The sequence below is a fragment of the Sorex fumeus genome, unplaced genomic scaffold, assembly GCF_029834395.1.
Source record: "Sorex fumeus unplaced genomic scaffold, SorFum_2.1 ptg000001l, whole genome shotgun sequence".
NCBI classification, from domain to species: domain Eukaryota; kingdom Metazoa; phylum Chordata; class Mammalia; order Eulipotyphla; family Soricidae; genus Sorex; species Sorex fumeus.
The window spans coordinates 1,585,751-1,601,099 of record NW_026606058.1 but is presented as its reverse complement, the minus strand read 5'-3'; the positions used below and the strand labels follow the sequence as shown (position 1 = coordinate 1,601,099).

Genomic DNA, 15,349 nt, shown 5'->3' with positions numbered 1-15,349 from the left:
GCAATAAATAGTCCAGCTGATTTGTAGAATGGCTTGACATTTTGAGTCAATTATTACTTGTTACTTGTTTTGTTTGGGGATCATACCCAATGATGCTCCAAGTCCCTCCAAGAGTGATCCCTGAAGAACAGGTCAGCCTGGCGCCCCCCCAAGCAGAGCCCCAGCAGTCTCTTCCTTCCACAGTCCATAACCACCACCATACCCCAGCCTGACTCCATCGTCTCAGGATAGATCTCACCGAGACAATCTGCTGAAAATTCAGGTATGCGGGTTTTGTGACTGAAATCTCCAGGCTTTCTTGGAGTCGGGATGGGCTACCTTCCACCTCCCTCTACTACGGAAGCCTCGGCAGTCACATCCATACCCCGAAACTGCCACCCAGTTAAAAACCTACTCCAGCCTTACCATCCCAATAAAAATACTGAACGCCCTCAACAAACACCTTAGCACCTGTATTGCCAACCATAACGCACAAAAGGAAAAGGAGAGTTTAAGAAGGAAAATGTCTCCCATGGAGGGAGGCGGGGGGGTGTGGGGTGGAGTGTTGGGGGATGGTGGGAGGGAAACAGGTGACACTGGTGGTAGGAAATGCACACTGGTGGAGGGATGGGTGCTGGATCATCGCATGACTGAAACTCAATTATGAGCAGCTTTGTAATGGTCTATCTCACAGATGTTCAATTAAAAAATTTTTTTGAAAAAGAATGAGGAGGGGGCTGGAGCACAGCAGGCAGGAAATTTGCCTTGCACACAGCCGACCCAGTTTCAATTCCCAGCATCAGCAGCCCCACATGGTTCCCTGAGCACTGCCAGGAGTAATTCCTGAATGCAGCGCCAGGAGTAACCCCTGTGCATTGCCAGGTGTGACCCAAAAAGCAAAGAAAAAAAAAAAGTGGAGTTCGTGCCCGCTTCAGTCAGCTCATTCAGTGACTGAATTAACAGCAGTACTCCCATACTTAAAAAAAAAAAAAAAGTGATGGGGCTAGAGAGAGAGCACAGCGGGTAGGGCATTTGCCTTACATGCGGCCAACCCGGGTTCGGTTCCCAGCACCCCATATGGTCCCCTGAGCACCGCCAGGAGTAACTCCTGAGTGCAGAGCCAGGAGTAACCCCTGTGCATCGCCGGGTGTGACCCAAAAAGAAAAAAAAAAAGTGATCCCTGAATGAAAAGCTAAAAGTTAGCCCTGAGATGAAGGAAGGAAAGTGTCTTAGTTCTCAAAACTAACTCAAACACCCCTTAGGGACCAGAGAACTAGTACAGTAAGTAAGGCACTTGCCTTGCAAGCAGCCCACACTGGTTCAATCTCCAGTATCCATATGGTCCCCTAAACCTGCCAGTCACTAAGAAATCAGTAAGGAAGCCTCCACTTCCTAAGAAATGACTTGCATACAGAACTATAGCACAGCTACATTTTTCTTTACAGACTACTGTCGCACAACTACAGACTGTAGTGTTTCGCACAACTGCTGAAATTCAGAAAAATATCAGCAAACTTAACACCAGCATTTTTCTAAGGTCAATAAGCCTATCTTTCAAGATTTTACCAATGTGTCACATTTTCAAATTGTGGGGAAATGTACCTGCAGTATAAATTAATCTTTAGCTTACTCTGGGATCTGGTATAGAAACGAGCTGTCCAAACTGCTTTAAGCTCACAGAGAACCAAGACTGTAACATCTGCATTTGAGACATAACAGAACTGAGTGAAGAATATCATTGATTCTGCAAAATCTCATTGCTCATAAGACGACTTGTTTAGTATATATAATTATAAAATTAAGATATTTTAGGGCTTGCAGAGATAGTACAGTGGGGTAAGGCACTTGCTAGGGTTGATCCCCAGCACGCCAGATGGTCTCCTGAGACCACCTGAGCAAGAGCCAGCAGTAAGCTCAGAGCACATCGGGTGTGGCCAAAAAACAAAAACAAAAATCATAGCTTAGAATAATACTGACGCCTGAGAGAAAAAAGTGTCTGCCACAGAAGCAGATTGGGAGACGGGAGGGATACTGGTGGTGGTGGTATGCAGACTCTGGAGAAGGGATGAACTCCAAAACACTGTACGCCTAAAACTTGATCATGAACAACCTCATAACTCTGCAATTCATGGGCATTCAATAATTTTATTTTTTAATTAGTAAAATAAACAGAGATAGTAGGGCACTAGTACTGCAAGCGGCCAACCCAAGTTCAACCCCTGGCATCCTACATGGCCCTCTGGGCCACCAGGAGTGATTCCTGAGTGCAGAGCCAGGAATAACCCCTGAGCATTGCCAGGTGTAGTCCAAAAGCAAACAAAAAACATTAAGCATATACACACAAATGTAAACTAGAAACAAAAAATAAAATATAACTGAAGTCATTAGATCACAGGTAGAGAGCTATCATCCCAATCCCGCCACCAGTGTTCAAGATTCCACCCACCATTATCCCATGGCCCCCTCCCAGGTGTTCCTGACTCCCCTCTCTTACCCCAAATTTTAATCTAACTGGAAACTAGGCTGGCTCTGTCTTAAAAATCAATCCGGGAGACCGGAGCGACAGTACAGCGGGTAGGGTGTTTGCCTTTGCATACGGCTGACCCAGTTTTTCATTTTTTCATTTCATCATCCTGTTATTCGGCGATTGCCTCGAGCAGGCCCCAGTAACGTCTCCTTCATCCTAGCCCTGAGATTATATTCAAGGCTCTTTAAGAGAATGAGACCCATCATTGTTACTGGTATTTGGCATATTTGGTACACCACGGGGAGTTTGCCAGACTCTGCCCTGTGGGCAGGCTACATTGATAGCCTGCAAGGTTGTCCAAAGTAGGAATGAGATAATAAGATGTCATAAAAAGATGTCCTGATAAGATGTCGCGCGGGAGGGGAGCGGGTTGAGCTTTCCTCCCCACCCTGACCAGGGCTCTGGCAGCCGAAGACCTCCAGGACCAGCCACCACCATGCTGAGACCACTCTCCGCACACATGAAGGTACTGGCAGAGGGACAAAACCACGCGGGTTCCGGGGCCGAGATCTCCAAGCCTACTCGGATTGGAGTCGAGCATCTTCCACCCAGATCCTCCAAATTCCAGCAGGCGGGGGTCACACCCACCACCTGGCCCCCTGGCGCCGTGTAATCCCATCAACAGCCAAGACCCAGTTAGATCCCCTATAATTCCCAAGCACCGCCAGGAGGAATTTCTGAGTGCAGAGACAGGAGCAACCCCTGAGCATCGCTTGGTGTGACCCAAAAGGACAAAATAAATAAATAAATAAATAATTTTAATTTTTTTAAAAATCCAGAATGAAATTACTCAGTATCTCTTTCACTAGTCACAAAGTCATACAAATCAACAGTTTACATTAAGATTATCACTACAATGGGCACTGAACTGGGGTCTCCCTCCCTCCCTGTCCACCCCACACCTCAAGAGTCCCCACAAAGCCTCCTGGTGATCTGTGTCTCACATGCCAATACCACCATCATCTCTGACTTTACCTGCGCCTCCTCATTCTAACTCCTCTCAGCCACAAATTTCCTCCTAGCCCCCGAAACGACACACTCTTAAGAACCTTCGTATCTTTTGGGTCTTTCTGCCTGCAACCCCACCACCGCCACCACCACCAGCAGCAGTTTATCTATACTGCTCAATCCCACAGCTCTGGCAGTTGAGGTGCCTTTCCTGAACAGTGTGTCTATGGTCATAAACTCCCAGCAGCCTGTATTTTCTGCTTTATCATTTTCTACAGTATTTCTAATATTTTTACCTTCTAATCAATTTGATATTTTGTTTCTTTCTTTTTTTTCTTTTTGGGTCACACCCAGTGATGCTCAGGGGGTCACTCCTGGCTTTGCACTCAGGAATGACTCCTGGCGGTGCTCAGGGGACCATATGGGATGCCGGGGATCAAACCCGAGTCAGCCGCGTGCAAGGCAAACGTCCTACCCGCTGTGCTATAGCTCCGGCCCAGATATTCTGTTATTTGTTATTATGGCTGGTAGGGCACTTGCCTTGAATACAGATGACACAGGTCTTATCCCCAGCATCCACATGGTTCTCCAAGCCCGCCAGGGGTCCTCCATGAGCACAAAGCCAGGAATAAGCCCTAAGCTAAGCACTGTCCCCCACCCAAAAAATTACAAATGTGTTGGAAGAATTAAATGTAAAATAGGAATTTATAAGTAAAATTCATCTTTGAACAACATTGGGCTCTTCAGCCTATCTGCAATTACATACATAAGAAAAAGCCCACTATCCAATGTCGCGCCCCCAAACTTTCAGCCACAAAGTTTTCAGCCACTCTTTTATTCCTTTTTGTTTATTTTTGGTTTAGGGTCACACCCGGCGGTGCTTAGGACCTACTCCTGGAGTATCAGGGGACCATATAGGATACTGGGGATCAAACAGCCCAGCCATGTGCAAGGCAAGAGCCCTACCTACTGTCCTATCACTCCAATTCCCTCTTCTATTCTTAAATCTAAATATTCTTCATATTCAAAATTTCTGGTAGACAACTTTAACAGCATGCTCAACTTGTCTGCCCTTTTTAAATCCACCAGAAACTTACACAGCCAGGTTTGGTCTTAAAAAAAAAAAAAAACCAAAGTAAATGTCTAAACTTCAAATCCACAAAACAATCAAGTTTTGCTATGAAAACAAAACCCATTACAAGGATAAAAAATATGATCACTCCGGCTCATAAGTAGGCTGTTGAATTACCTATAGCCAAATAAGCAAGTGACCAGATATTCTCTAGCACTGTAGGTTCTCAGCAGGGTTCAGGGTAAATTCAGGGAATCACTGAGTCTGGACAGTATAGCAGGTAAGGTGCTTGTTTTGCATGCAGTAAACCTGGGTTGGATCCCTGGCACCCCAGATGGTCCCATGAGTCCCATCAAGCAGAAGTGATCCCAAGCAGAGCCCACTGCGGCCCCCAAAGACAACAACGAAACAAATTTTCATCCATAGGCTGGAGAGAGCATAGGCGCTAAGGATCTGCCTTACACATAGCTGAACTGAACAGAAGTGGGAGGGCCTGGGGCCGAGGGGCAGCAGCAGGTGAAAGGAGGGCTCCGTCATACTTGCCACTCCCCACTCTGCATGCCCACCTATGTGCAGACAGCAGGACAGCGGGACCAGGTGGGGTCCTGCGCCTGCAAAGCAGCAGTGAGGGAGAACTCAGAGACTCCGATCGAGGGAGGGCTTGAGGGCCCAGACAGTGACAAGGTGCTGAGCAGAGAGGTGTCTCCCCAGAGTACGTGCCTGCCTAAACTTTAGGAAAAGCCAGGAGGTCAGGAAACCACTGGGGTACAGTGAAAAAGAGGCCCAGCAAGTGACTAGGAAAGCATACAGTGGACAGAGAACAGTGTGGGGAAAAGACCAGGCCATCAGGCACTGGAGAAGTGACTGACAGAGACAGGACTTAGGAATTCACACACTAGACCGGGCAACATGGGACAAGATGAGTATCACAGGCGGGTAAAAACCGAGGAAGGATCAGGGGCTGGAGCAATAGCACAGCGGGTAAGGCGTTCACCTTGCACGCGGCCATCCCGGGTTCGATTCCCAGCATCCCATAGGGTCCCCTGAGCACCGCCAGGGGTAATTCCTGAGTGCATCGCCAGGTGTGATCCAAAAAGAAAAAAAAAAAAAACTGAGGAAGGATCCAGATCCATCCCCCTGAACTGTACAATAAACTAACTTTTTTGCTTTTGTTTTGGGACCACACTTGGTGGTACTGAGGGGTTACTCTTGGCTCTGCACTCAGGGATCTCTCCTATCAGGCTTGGGAAACTATATGGGATGCCAGGAATAGAAGCTGATTCAGCTGCATTTGCCCTACCCACTGTACAACCACTCTGGCCCCTAAGTTCTAACTTCATAAGCTTCTTACTTTTGTATGCAAATGTTTCATACAATTATCAAGAACCCACCAATGTAGGAATGGGATGCCAGGTATCGAACCTAGGTCAGTCGAGTGTAAGACATGTGTCTGATCTGTAGTACTACTGCTCTGGCCCCCAAACTGTAATGTTTCTAATGCTAAATGTTTCTCTACGTTAGTTCTAGGGTCAAGAAGACATATTAGTGTAGAGGGCCCAATAAAGCAGCTGCTTGGCATGTCAGCCCTCCGTTCAATTCTGCCCGACTCCCAAACAAGGAGACAGAAACCTTACAGCTAGTATCTTTACTTAAAGGTAAGGTAAAGGCCCTCCCGTTGATCGTCGATTTGCTCGAGCGGGCCCAGTAACATCTCCATTGGAGACTTTGTTGTTACTGTGTCTGGCATATCGAATACTCTCGGTAGCTTGCCGGGCTCTCCGAGAGGGGCGGAGGAATCGAACTCGGGTCGGCCATGTTGGCCGCTTGTAAGGCGAACGCCCTACCGCTATGCTGTCGCTCCAGCCCCAGTATCTTTACTTACAGGTCAGAAATTGAGGACCACTGGACAGGGAAGAGGAGCTGCAGGGCATGCTTTGTCATGCGGCTTCAGGCCCGGCAACACCCCCAGGCTGTGCATCAAGAGTCCCCCCACCAGCACCAGGCGTGGCCCCAAACAAAACAGAAAATTAGGGGTGGTCATAATTTAAGTAGTTTGTATAGTGTGACCAAGACATTAAGTGAGGAATTTAAGATCTGAAGCTCGGGCTCATTCTAAAGTCTTGTATTTTCCTGTTGTGTGTGTGTGTGTTTTCCCCCCCACATCAATGACCATTTGACATATAAATGTGATGGAAGGACCATAGAGGTAACAGGGGTTAAGAAGCTTTCCTTGCATGCAGCCGAATCTGGCACCACACATGGTCCCCGAGCACCGCCAGAGAAAGCCTTGAACCCCATCAGATGTGGCCCAAATCACCACCACACCCAAAACAAAATGAAAAAAGAAGGGCTTTCAGTAAAAATGGGCTTAGATGAAATGATTAGGAAGGGCAGTGTAGTGGACTCTTTAGACCACAGCAAAAGTCTGTATCTGAATCCCACTGTTCCACGGAACCCCACTGGAACTCAGGAATGACGCCCGTTTAGGCCACATCAAGACCACTCTGAAAAACATGCCGGTGTAAGTGCTGGTCAAGCAAATTCAAAGATACATGGCATGGGGGCCAGTGCGACAGACAGCACAGAGGGGAGGGGCGGGTGCCTGCCTTGCATGCACACGGCCCAGAGAGGAGAAGGGAAGGGAAGGGGAAAGGAAGGCGAGAGAGAGGAGGCTGAATAGGATCAGTGGAAGGAAAGAAAAAAAAAACCAGCCGAAAGAACCAGCTTGGAGTACAGTTCCTTGAATACTTCACATCTGGAGGTACCTGACACCAAAAGCATCAATTTTCTCAGGACCAGAGTGACAGAAGAGGGCGGGGCTAAGCCCTGCATGCTGCTAACGGGACTCAATACCTGGCAACACATACAATCCCCTGAGCACTACCGGGAGGGACCTCCATGCACAGAGCAAGGCCCCAGGAGCAGCCCCAGAATACCGCCATGTGACCCAAACCCCCTCAACGGCTCCAGAAAGTTCCATCCAGATGCCATCTCCCACCTCCCCACGTGGGTGTGTGATTCCTTCCTTTCACACCCCAGGATCTCCTCATTTCTCTCCTCTCACTACGCTCCCATTTCCTAGGTAAGACTCTCTCTTATGCCCCCGCCCCCCATGAAAATCCGTTTGCAAGAGCCAATCCCCGCAACTGACACGCAGAGAACCCCGAGCATCATCAAGCGAATAACGGATGCCAAAAGAAAAGAGACAAAAAAAGAAAAAAAAGCGGGACAAGGAAAAAGAGGTGCAGAGAGTGGAAATATCCGGCACCTCAGCATCCAAACCCAACTGAACTAATCCTGGCTGGAAAGAAATCGGAAATTGCGGGCTGGGGGGGGTGTGGCTCTGCACCGCAACACGGGCCTGACAGGTGTGTGAGCCTGCTGGGGGCGGCCCCCAAAAACACAACAGAACCGAACCGAACCGAATCCGGGTTCTGTGAAACGGCTCCGTGGGCTACTCACGTGCAGGAGGCCCGGGTTCGACCCCGCCGGATGTGGCCCAAAAGGATGAAAAAGCCAAAAAAAAAAAAAAACTCACGTGCAAAAAAAAATCCCACTCTTAGGGACTCGATTCGACTCCTGTCAAATGCTGATTCTTTCAGCATCTGTCCAAGGGCCGGAGGCACCGTCCGAGCCCCAGCTCGTCCGGCGGCGGCGATGCAAATCGGAGACACAGAAAATCGGGTCTCGGAGACACAGAATCGGAGGCGACACAGAGACAAGAGGCAAATCGGAGACACAGAAAATCGGAGGCCAGAGCGCGGGACCTGGGAGCCGGCAGGCACCTCGGGGCGTCTTTGTCACGCCGCGTGACGACGTCCCCGCTTCGGGGGAAACTCTGCGAGCTGCGACCGGGGCCGGGCTCACCCCGCGGTGCTCGCGGCGCCACGCACGCTTGCCGGGCCGCCCCGGTTCCCAACGGAAAGCGCCGCCGAGCCCGAGCGGCAACGCTGGGCCGGGGCGGGGGCGGCCGCCTCGCCCGGGGCCGCGCCCGGCGGAGCCCCCGCGGCCGCGCGCGGCTCTCGACGCCAACGGCCGGCGTCCCGCCCGCCCGTCCGTCCGTCCGCCCGCGCAGACACGCGCGTCCCGTCCCGCCCCACCGCGAGGGACGGCGGGCGGGAGGCCGGCGCCGGGCACGCCGCGGCCTGCGGGGCGCGGGGCCGCGTCCCCAACGATCGCGGGCGCCGCCGCCCGCGGTCCGGGCCCAACGGCCCAAGGTCACGGCGAGCGGGCGGGCGGGCGGGCGAGCGCGCGCCGGCAGCGGGGCCCGCCGCCCGCCGCCCCCGGCCGAGCCCCCCGGCCCGCCCGCCCGCCCGCCCGCACTCACAGCGCCGCAGCCACTTCATCCAGTGGTAGACGATGGTGCCGTGGTGCTTCTTGTTCTCGATGCACCACGACGACAGGCCCTGGATGGACTCCATGGTGTTGGTGACCGCCTGCAGCCGGCGGTCGAGCGAGGACTCGAGCGCGCCCGCCGACGAGCCCGACGCCGAGGCGGCCTTGCCGCTGCCCCCGCCGCCGCCCGCCGCCATCTTCGCGCTCGCCTCAGGCGCCGCCGCTCGTCCGGCGGCGGCGGGAGCGGCCGCGACCACGGCGGGTGCGTGAGGCCGCGGCGCGGAGGGCGGCGGGGGGGGGGCCCTGCGCGCGCCCGCGGCGGCGCCCGAGGCCCGGCCGCAGCGGCGCGCCGCCGGCCGGGTGCGGCCCCCCAGGGCGCGCGCGGGCCGCGGGGGGCGTGTTCGGGCCGGCCGGGGCGGCGGGGGAGCCGCGCGGAGGGCGACCCGCGGAGCCCCTCGGCGCGCGCGCGCCCCGCTCCTCAGCGCGGGGGCGCCGTCGCCGCCCCGCGCGCGCCCGCCCGCCCTCCCGGGGAACGGGGATCCGCGCCCGGCCGCCCCGCGGAGCCGCCCCGAGCGCCTCTCGGCACCGAAAGGCCCGCGGCGACCCAGGCGGAATTTTTTTTCGCAACGCAACAGCGGCGAGACTGGGGGGGACGGCGGCCGCTCCGCGCACGCGCGGCCTGGCCCCGCCCCCTCGCTTCCGTCCCGGCCGCGGGGCCGCGGGGGGCGGGATGGCGGGACGGGCGGCCAATCGGAGGCCGGGGAGCCGAGGCGCGCGCGCACCACGGCGCCGCCGCCGCCGCCGCCGCCGGGCGTGCGCATGCGCGGCGGCGGCGCGCGCGCGCGCGCGGGGCGGGCCGGGAGCGAGCGCGCCGCCGGGGAGGCTGAGGGAGCGGGTCCCGCTCGGAGGCGGGCGCGGGGGGCCGCGGTGCCGTCGGCTCCGAGGAGGCGCAGACCCCCCGGCTCGCCGCCCCGGAACCCGCCCCGGTCGCCACCCCGCCGCCCCCTCGGCAGCCGGTCCCGACGCGGGCGCCGGCCGCCATCTTGCCTCGTGTCCGGCGACCGTCGGGTCCTCTCGCTCCCGAGCGGGCGACTCGAGATTGCTGAGGCGAGGCAGCGGCTCCGTCGTGCCCGTGGCCAGCGCTGGCCACTCCCGCGGAAGGTCATCGCGAGCCTTGGGCCAAGCTCTCCTCTCCCCCGCGTCGGCCGAGGGCGGCTCTGAGGAGGAGAAGCCCGGCGGGCCACGTCGGCGTGCGGGACAGCGAGGAGTCGGGGGACGTGGTCACTCAGGAGGCCTCTGAGAGAAGGGACGCTCGGTCTTGAGCGTGTCGCCCCGGCAGGTGCTGGGGGCCGCCGAGCACTGCGGGAGGAGCAGCCCAGCGCGAGAAGCCTGGAAACGGGCACTTGAGACTTTTCCACAGCGTGGCTGGAGGAGACTGACTGGACTGAGAACCCCAGACGGATGAAACGTCGAGGCTGGAGCGATAGCACAGCGGGTAGGGCATTTGCCTTGCACGCGGCCCACCCGGGTTCGACTCCCAGCATCCCAGATGGCCCCCTGAGCACCGCCAGGAGTAACTCCTCAGTGCAGAGCCAGAAGCAACCCCTGAGCATCGCTGGGTGTGACCCAAAAAACAAACAAACAAAAAAAGTTTGCTCTGGCGGGCCTGGGCGCCACGGAGTTACACACACACACACACACACACACACACACACACACGACACTTTCCTTGCCTACCTACCGCAGACCCCAGTTCTGTCCCACGCGCCACCAGGAGTGACACCCTGACCGCAAGCCCGGAGGACCCCCCCCCTTCCCACCCACCCCAGTACAAATACGAGGTTTGAGGAGAAAGGAAAGTGCACGTGACACTTCATAGATGACTCTTGAGCGTCGAGGAAACTGAGTTGGGTTGTGACTCTGGAATAGAAGCCCTGGAAAACATGGAAGGTTTCTGTTCCGTGGTGATGGTACTGGGGGCTGCAATGATAATTACTCTGGGAAAGGGACTGGCCTTGCACTCAGTCAACCCAGCTTCTAGCTTTGACCCTCATAGGGTCCCCTGATTCGGCCAAGGGTGGCCCCCAAACAAGTTCCCGATTCGTATTTCATGACACTGGCTTAGGACGTGACAAACATGTCAAACACCTGCTCTTTCCTTGTCTTGACGCATTGCAATACCTTAAATTCAGGGCAAAGTGCTCAACAATCCCCCTAATTAAAGAATGACAGTGTGGGGGCTGGAGAGAGAGCACAGCAGGTGGGGCGTTTGCCTTGCACACACGGCCAACCCGGGTTCGATTCCCAGCATCCCATATGGTCCCCTGAGCACCGCCAGGGCTGATTCCTGAGTGCAGAGCCAGGAGTGAAAAGCAAAACAAAATAACGGGAGTAGACGCTACTGCAGAGTGTGATATCAAGACCTTATATTCAGAAAACGCTCTCATTAACAATACTGTAAATAACAATACCTCAAAAAGTTAAAGAGAAGGAGTGGGGGGGGCTGGAGCGATAGCACAGCAGGTAGGGCGTTTGCCTTGCACGCGGCTGACCGGGGTTCGATTCCCAGCATCCCATATGGTCCCCTGAGCACCGCCAGAGATAATTTCTGAGTGCAGAGCCAGGAGTGACCCCTGTGCATCGCCGGGTGTGACCCCCCCCACCCCAAAAAAAGACTGGAGACAGTAAAGCAACTCAGGATCTTGTCTTGCATGCAGCCAACCCCAACCTGGGTTTGACCCTGACATCCCATATGGTCTCCCAAGCTTCTTAGCTTTTCCTAAGCTCAGAGGCAGAAGTAAGCCCTGAGCATCTTGGGTGTGGCCCGAATATAAAAATAAATTAGACGGTAGGAGGTTTCCCCTTCCTTTACTATGCACCCTACTTAAACCTGCTTCCCAGTTTTCCTACTCTTCCCTTGGTCCTCCTTTCCTCAAAATTTCTACTGATTATGGCCATCTTTTTCCTCCAGTTTTCAGCTTTTAATATTGAATGAGTGAGCCTCAGGTTTAATCCCAGACTGCATGGGAAAGGTCCTGAGCACAAAGTTAGGAGTAGCCTCCCAAGCATCACTGAGTACATATAACCTAAAAACAAGGGGGCGAGCCATAGTATGGCAGGTAGGGTTCTTGCCTTGCAAGTGGCCCACCTGGGTTGATACCCAAGCATCCCAACTGGTCCCAGGAGTAATTCCTGAGTGCAGACCTAGGAGTAACCTCTGAGCATCACAGGATATGGCCCAAACTCAAAAAAAAAAAAAATTAAGTTTCCTAAGTTCATACTTCACAACACGGTGTTTCCTCAAGTGTAATGTTTCTACTATAATGGACAAACCAATAAAAACCAATGCATTTATTTCTTTACCTTTTTTGTTAGGGGCCACACCTGACTGTGCTCAGAACTTACTCCTGACTCTGTGCTCAGGGATCACTCCTGGTGATACTCAGGGATGCTGAGATCCAGGCCATGTTGGCCTCATGCAAGGAAAGCACCCGACCAACTACACTATCTCTCCAGACCCCCGACGGAGTTTTTGGGTTTTTTTCTGCTTTTTTTTTTTTTTAACTCCGGCGATGCTCAGGGGTTACTCCTGGCTCATGCACTCAGGAATTACTCCTGGCGGTGCTCAGGGGACCATATGGGATGCTGGGAATCGAACCCGTGTCGGCCATGTTGGCTGCGTACAAGGCAAACGCCCTACCCGCTGTGCTATCGCTCCAGCCCCTCCGAATGAGTTTTTTGGAAAAAACAAAAATGTTCAGTAAATGAAATACATTTTGATTTGGACTAATCCTCTTTGATTTTGTTTGGGGACCACACCCAGCAGTGTTCAGGGGTTACTTTTGACTCTACTCAGAAATTACTTCTGGCGGTGTTCTGGGGACCATATGGGGTGTCAGGGATCAAACCTGGGTTACTTCATGTAAGGCAAACTCTATATGCACTGTTCTTTCTCTCTGACCCTGAACTATTCAGTTTTAATATATATTTCTATGTATTCTAATCTTGCACCAAAGACAGTTTAATAATTATGGGGAACCAGAGAGACTGTACATTGGGAAGACACTTGCTTTGCATGTGGCTGACCTAAAAACAATCCCCAGCACCACATATGGTCTCCCCAGCCCAACAGGAAAGATCTATGAGCACAGAGACAGGAGTGAGCTCTGAATACAACTATGTATGACCCCAAAACAAAAATATAAACAAACCAATTTTTTTTTATATATAGGAGTACTGCTATCTATTCAGCCACTAGTTAGCTGATTGAATTGGGCATGAACTCCACCTTTTTTTTCATTTTTTATAATTTTATTTATTGAATCACCATGAGAGCAGTTACAAAACTTTCAGGTTTAAGTCTCGGTCATACAATGAAACACCCGTCCCTTCACCAGTGTCCGTTCTCCACCCCAAAAAACCCCAATATACCGCCATCCCATACCCATCCCCTACCTGTAGGACAGATGATTTCCACATTACTCTCTCTCTCTACTTTGATCACATTCAATATTTTGACACCAGACCCACCATTATTATTTGGGATTTCACCCCAACATTCAGATCTGCTGAAAAGGCAATTTGTTTTCTATTGCTGGTTATGAATAACATGTGATGTCACGTGACAAGTAGCGGCCGCGCAATTTTGAAATTCAGAAATTTTAACAATTAAATCTGGAGGGATTTCTGCCAAAGCCTGCTGGGTTCCGAGATTTGTTCCTGAGTCTCTTGGGTCCTGGCTGTTAAGCAGCTTGATCAGGAGCCAGAAAGGCCGTTCGTGGGCGGCGACTCAAGGTCTTGTTGGGACAGGGAGGAAAGGGCTGGCACCACCCCCATCCCATGAGGCCCCACGGATCTCGTCGCTGAGGGCCCAAACCTGACTGTCCAGTGGCCTCTGGTGGATGGTGGCCACCGAGCCACCAAGGGGGAGCAGGTTGAGGGACAGCACCCATTCCCCCTCTGAGGTGGCCCGGCAACAGTAACCAACTGCGGGGTCTGGAGGCATTTCTGCCAAAAGCCGCTGGGTATCAAGATTTGTTTCTGAGTATCTAGGATCATAGCTGTTAAGTAGCTTGATCAGGAGCCAGAAAGGCCGTTCATGGGACTCGGGCTCTTGTTGGGACGAGGAGGAAAGGTCCGGCTCTACCCCGATCCCACGAGGCCCCGCGTGTCTAGTCACTGCGGGCCCAAATCTGACTGTCCAGTGGCCTCTGGAGAATGGCAGCCACCGCGCCACCAGGGGGAACAGGCCAAGGCATGAAGCCTATTCCCACCTGGGGTGACCCAGCGCCAATAACCAACTGCAGGAACTGGACGCATTCTGCCAAATCCTGCTGGGTTTCAAGATTTGTTTCTGAGTCTCTGGGATCATGGCCATTAAACAGCTTGATCAGGAGCCAGAGAGGCCATTCATTGGTGGCGACTCGGGGTCTTGCTGGGGTGGGGAGGAAAGGACCGGCTCCACCCCCATCCCATGAGGCCCCACGTGTCTTGTCGCTGCGGGCCCAAACCTGCCTGTCCAATGGCCTCTGGCGGATGGCGGCCACCCAGCTGCCAAGGGGGAGCAGGCAGAGGGACAGCACCCTTTCCCTTCTGGGGTGGCCCAGCGATAGTAACCTACTGCGGGATCCGGATGCACTTCTGCCAAAAGCCACAGGGTTTCAAGATTTGTTTCAGAGTCTCTGGGTTCATGGCTGTTAAGCAGCTTGATCAGGAGCCAGAGAGGCCATTCACATGGGCGGCGACTTGGGGTCTCATTGGGATGGGGAGGAAAGGGCCGGCTCCACCCCCATCCCAAGAGGCCCCATGTGTATCATCACTGCAGGCCCAAACCTGACTGTCCAGTGGCCTCTGGACAATGGCGGCCACCGGGCCGCCAAGGGGAACAGGTCAAAGCACGAAACCAATTCCCGCCTGGGGTGGCCCAGCACCTGTAACCTACTGCAGGGACTGGATGCATTTCTGCCAAAAGCCCTGGGTTTCCAGATTTATTTCTGAGTCTCTGGGATCATGAGCAGTTCGATCAGGAACCAGAGAGGCCTTGCCTCCAACTATATAGCTGAGCTGGAGGTGGTTTGTGGGTGTGTCTCTCACTTACCTAACTTTTGGCCGTTTCCTTTCTTGGTAAACTTTGCCTCAAGTTTCTGGGGTCTGGCCAATGTCACAGCAGCAATTTTGGGGTATCTGGAAGTTTGAAGGCGCCATCAGGCTGCTGATGCACTCACCTCACAGGTATAGATTGACCTGCTGGCGGCACCATACCCCCCATACACACACACACAATAAATTATTTTTAACTTTTTTGGAGCCCGAGAGAGAGTACAGAGATTAAGGAGCTAGCCTTGCATCCCACCAATTTGATTTTCTCACACCACATATGGTCCGCCAAGCCTGCCAGAAATGATTCCTGAACACAGAGCTAGGAGTAACCTTGAGCACTGCTGGTGAGACTCCAAACAAATAAATTTGTGATAGGGGCTGGAGCAATA

At 53.4% G+C, this 15,349-nt stretch overlaps 2 protein-coding genes across 2 annotated transcripts in view; both read right to left on the bottom strand.

Moving 5' to 3' along the window:
• RPRD2 (regulation of nuclear pre-mRNA domain containing 2) overlaps nt 1-9,171 on the bottom strand; it is a 68,086-nt gene extending 58,915 nt beyond the window's left edge. Inside the window, 1 exon segment of the mRNA XM_056119198.1 lies at nt 8,854-9,171. Coding sequence (XP_055975173.1) covers nt 8,854-9,058 — 205 coding nt within the window. The 5' untranslated portion in view covers nt 9,059-9,171.
• LOC130022354 (translation initiation factor IF-2-like) lies at nt 9,072-10,027 on the bottom strand. Its single transcript, XM_056113138.1, has 2 exons — nt 9,644-10,027; nt 9,072-9,437 (listed from the first exon to the last, which is right to left on the bottom strand). Exons 1-2 carry the CDS (start codon nt 10,025-10,027, stop codon nt 9,072-9,074), a joined length of 750 nt encoding a protein of 249 aa, XP_055969113.1.
• Nucleotides 10,028-15,349: the final 5,322 nt, after the last annotated feature.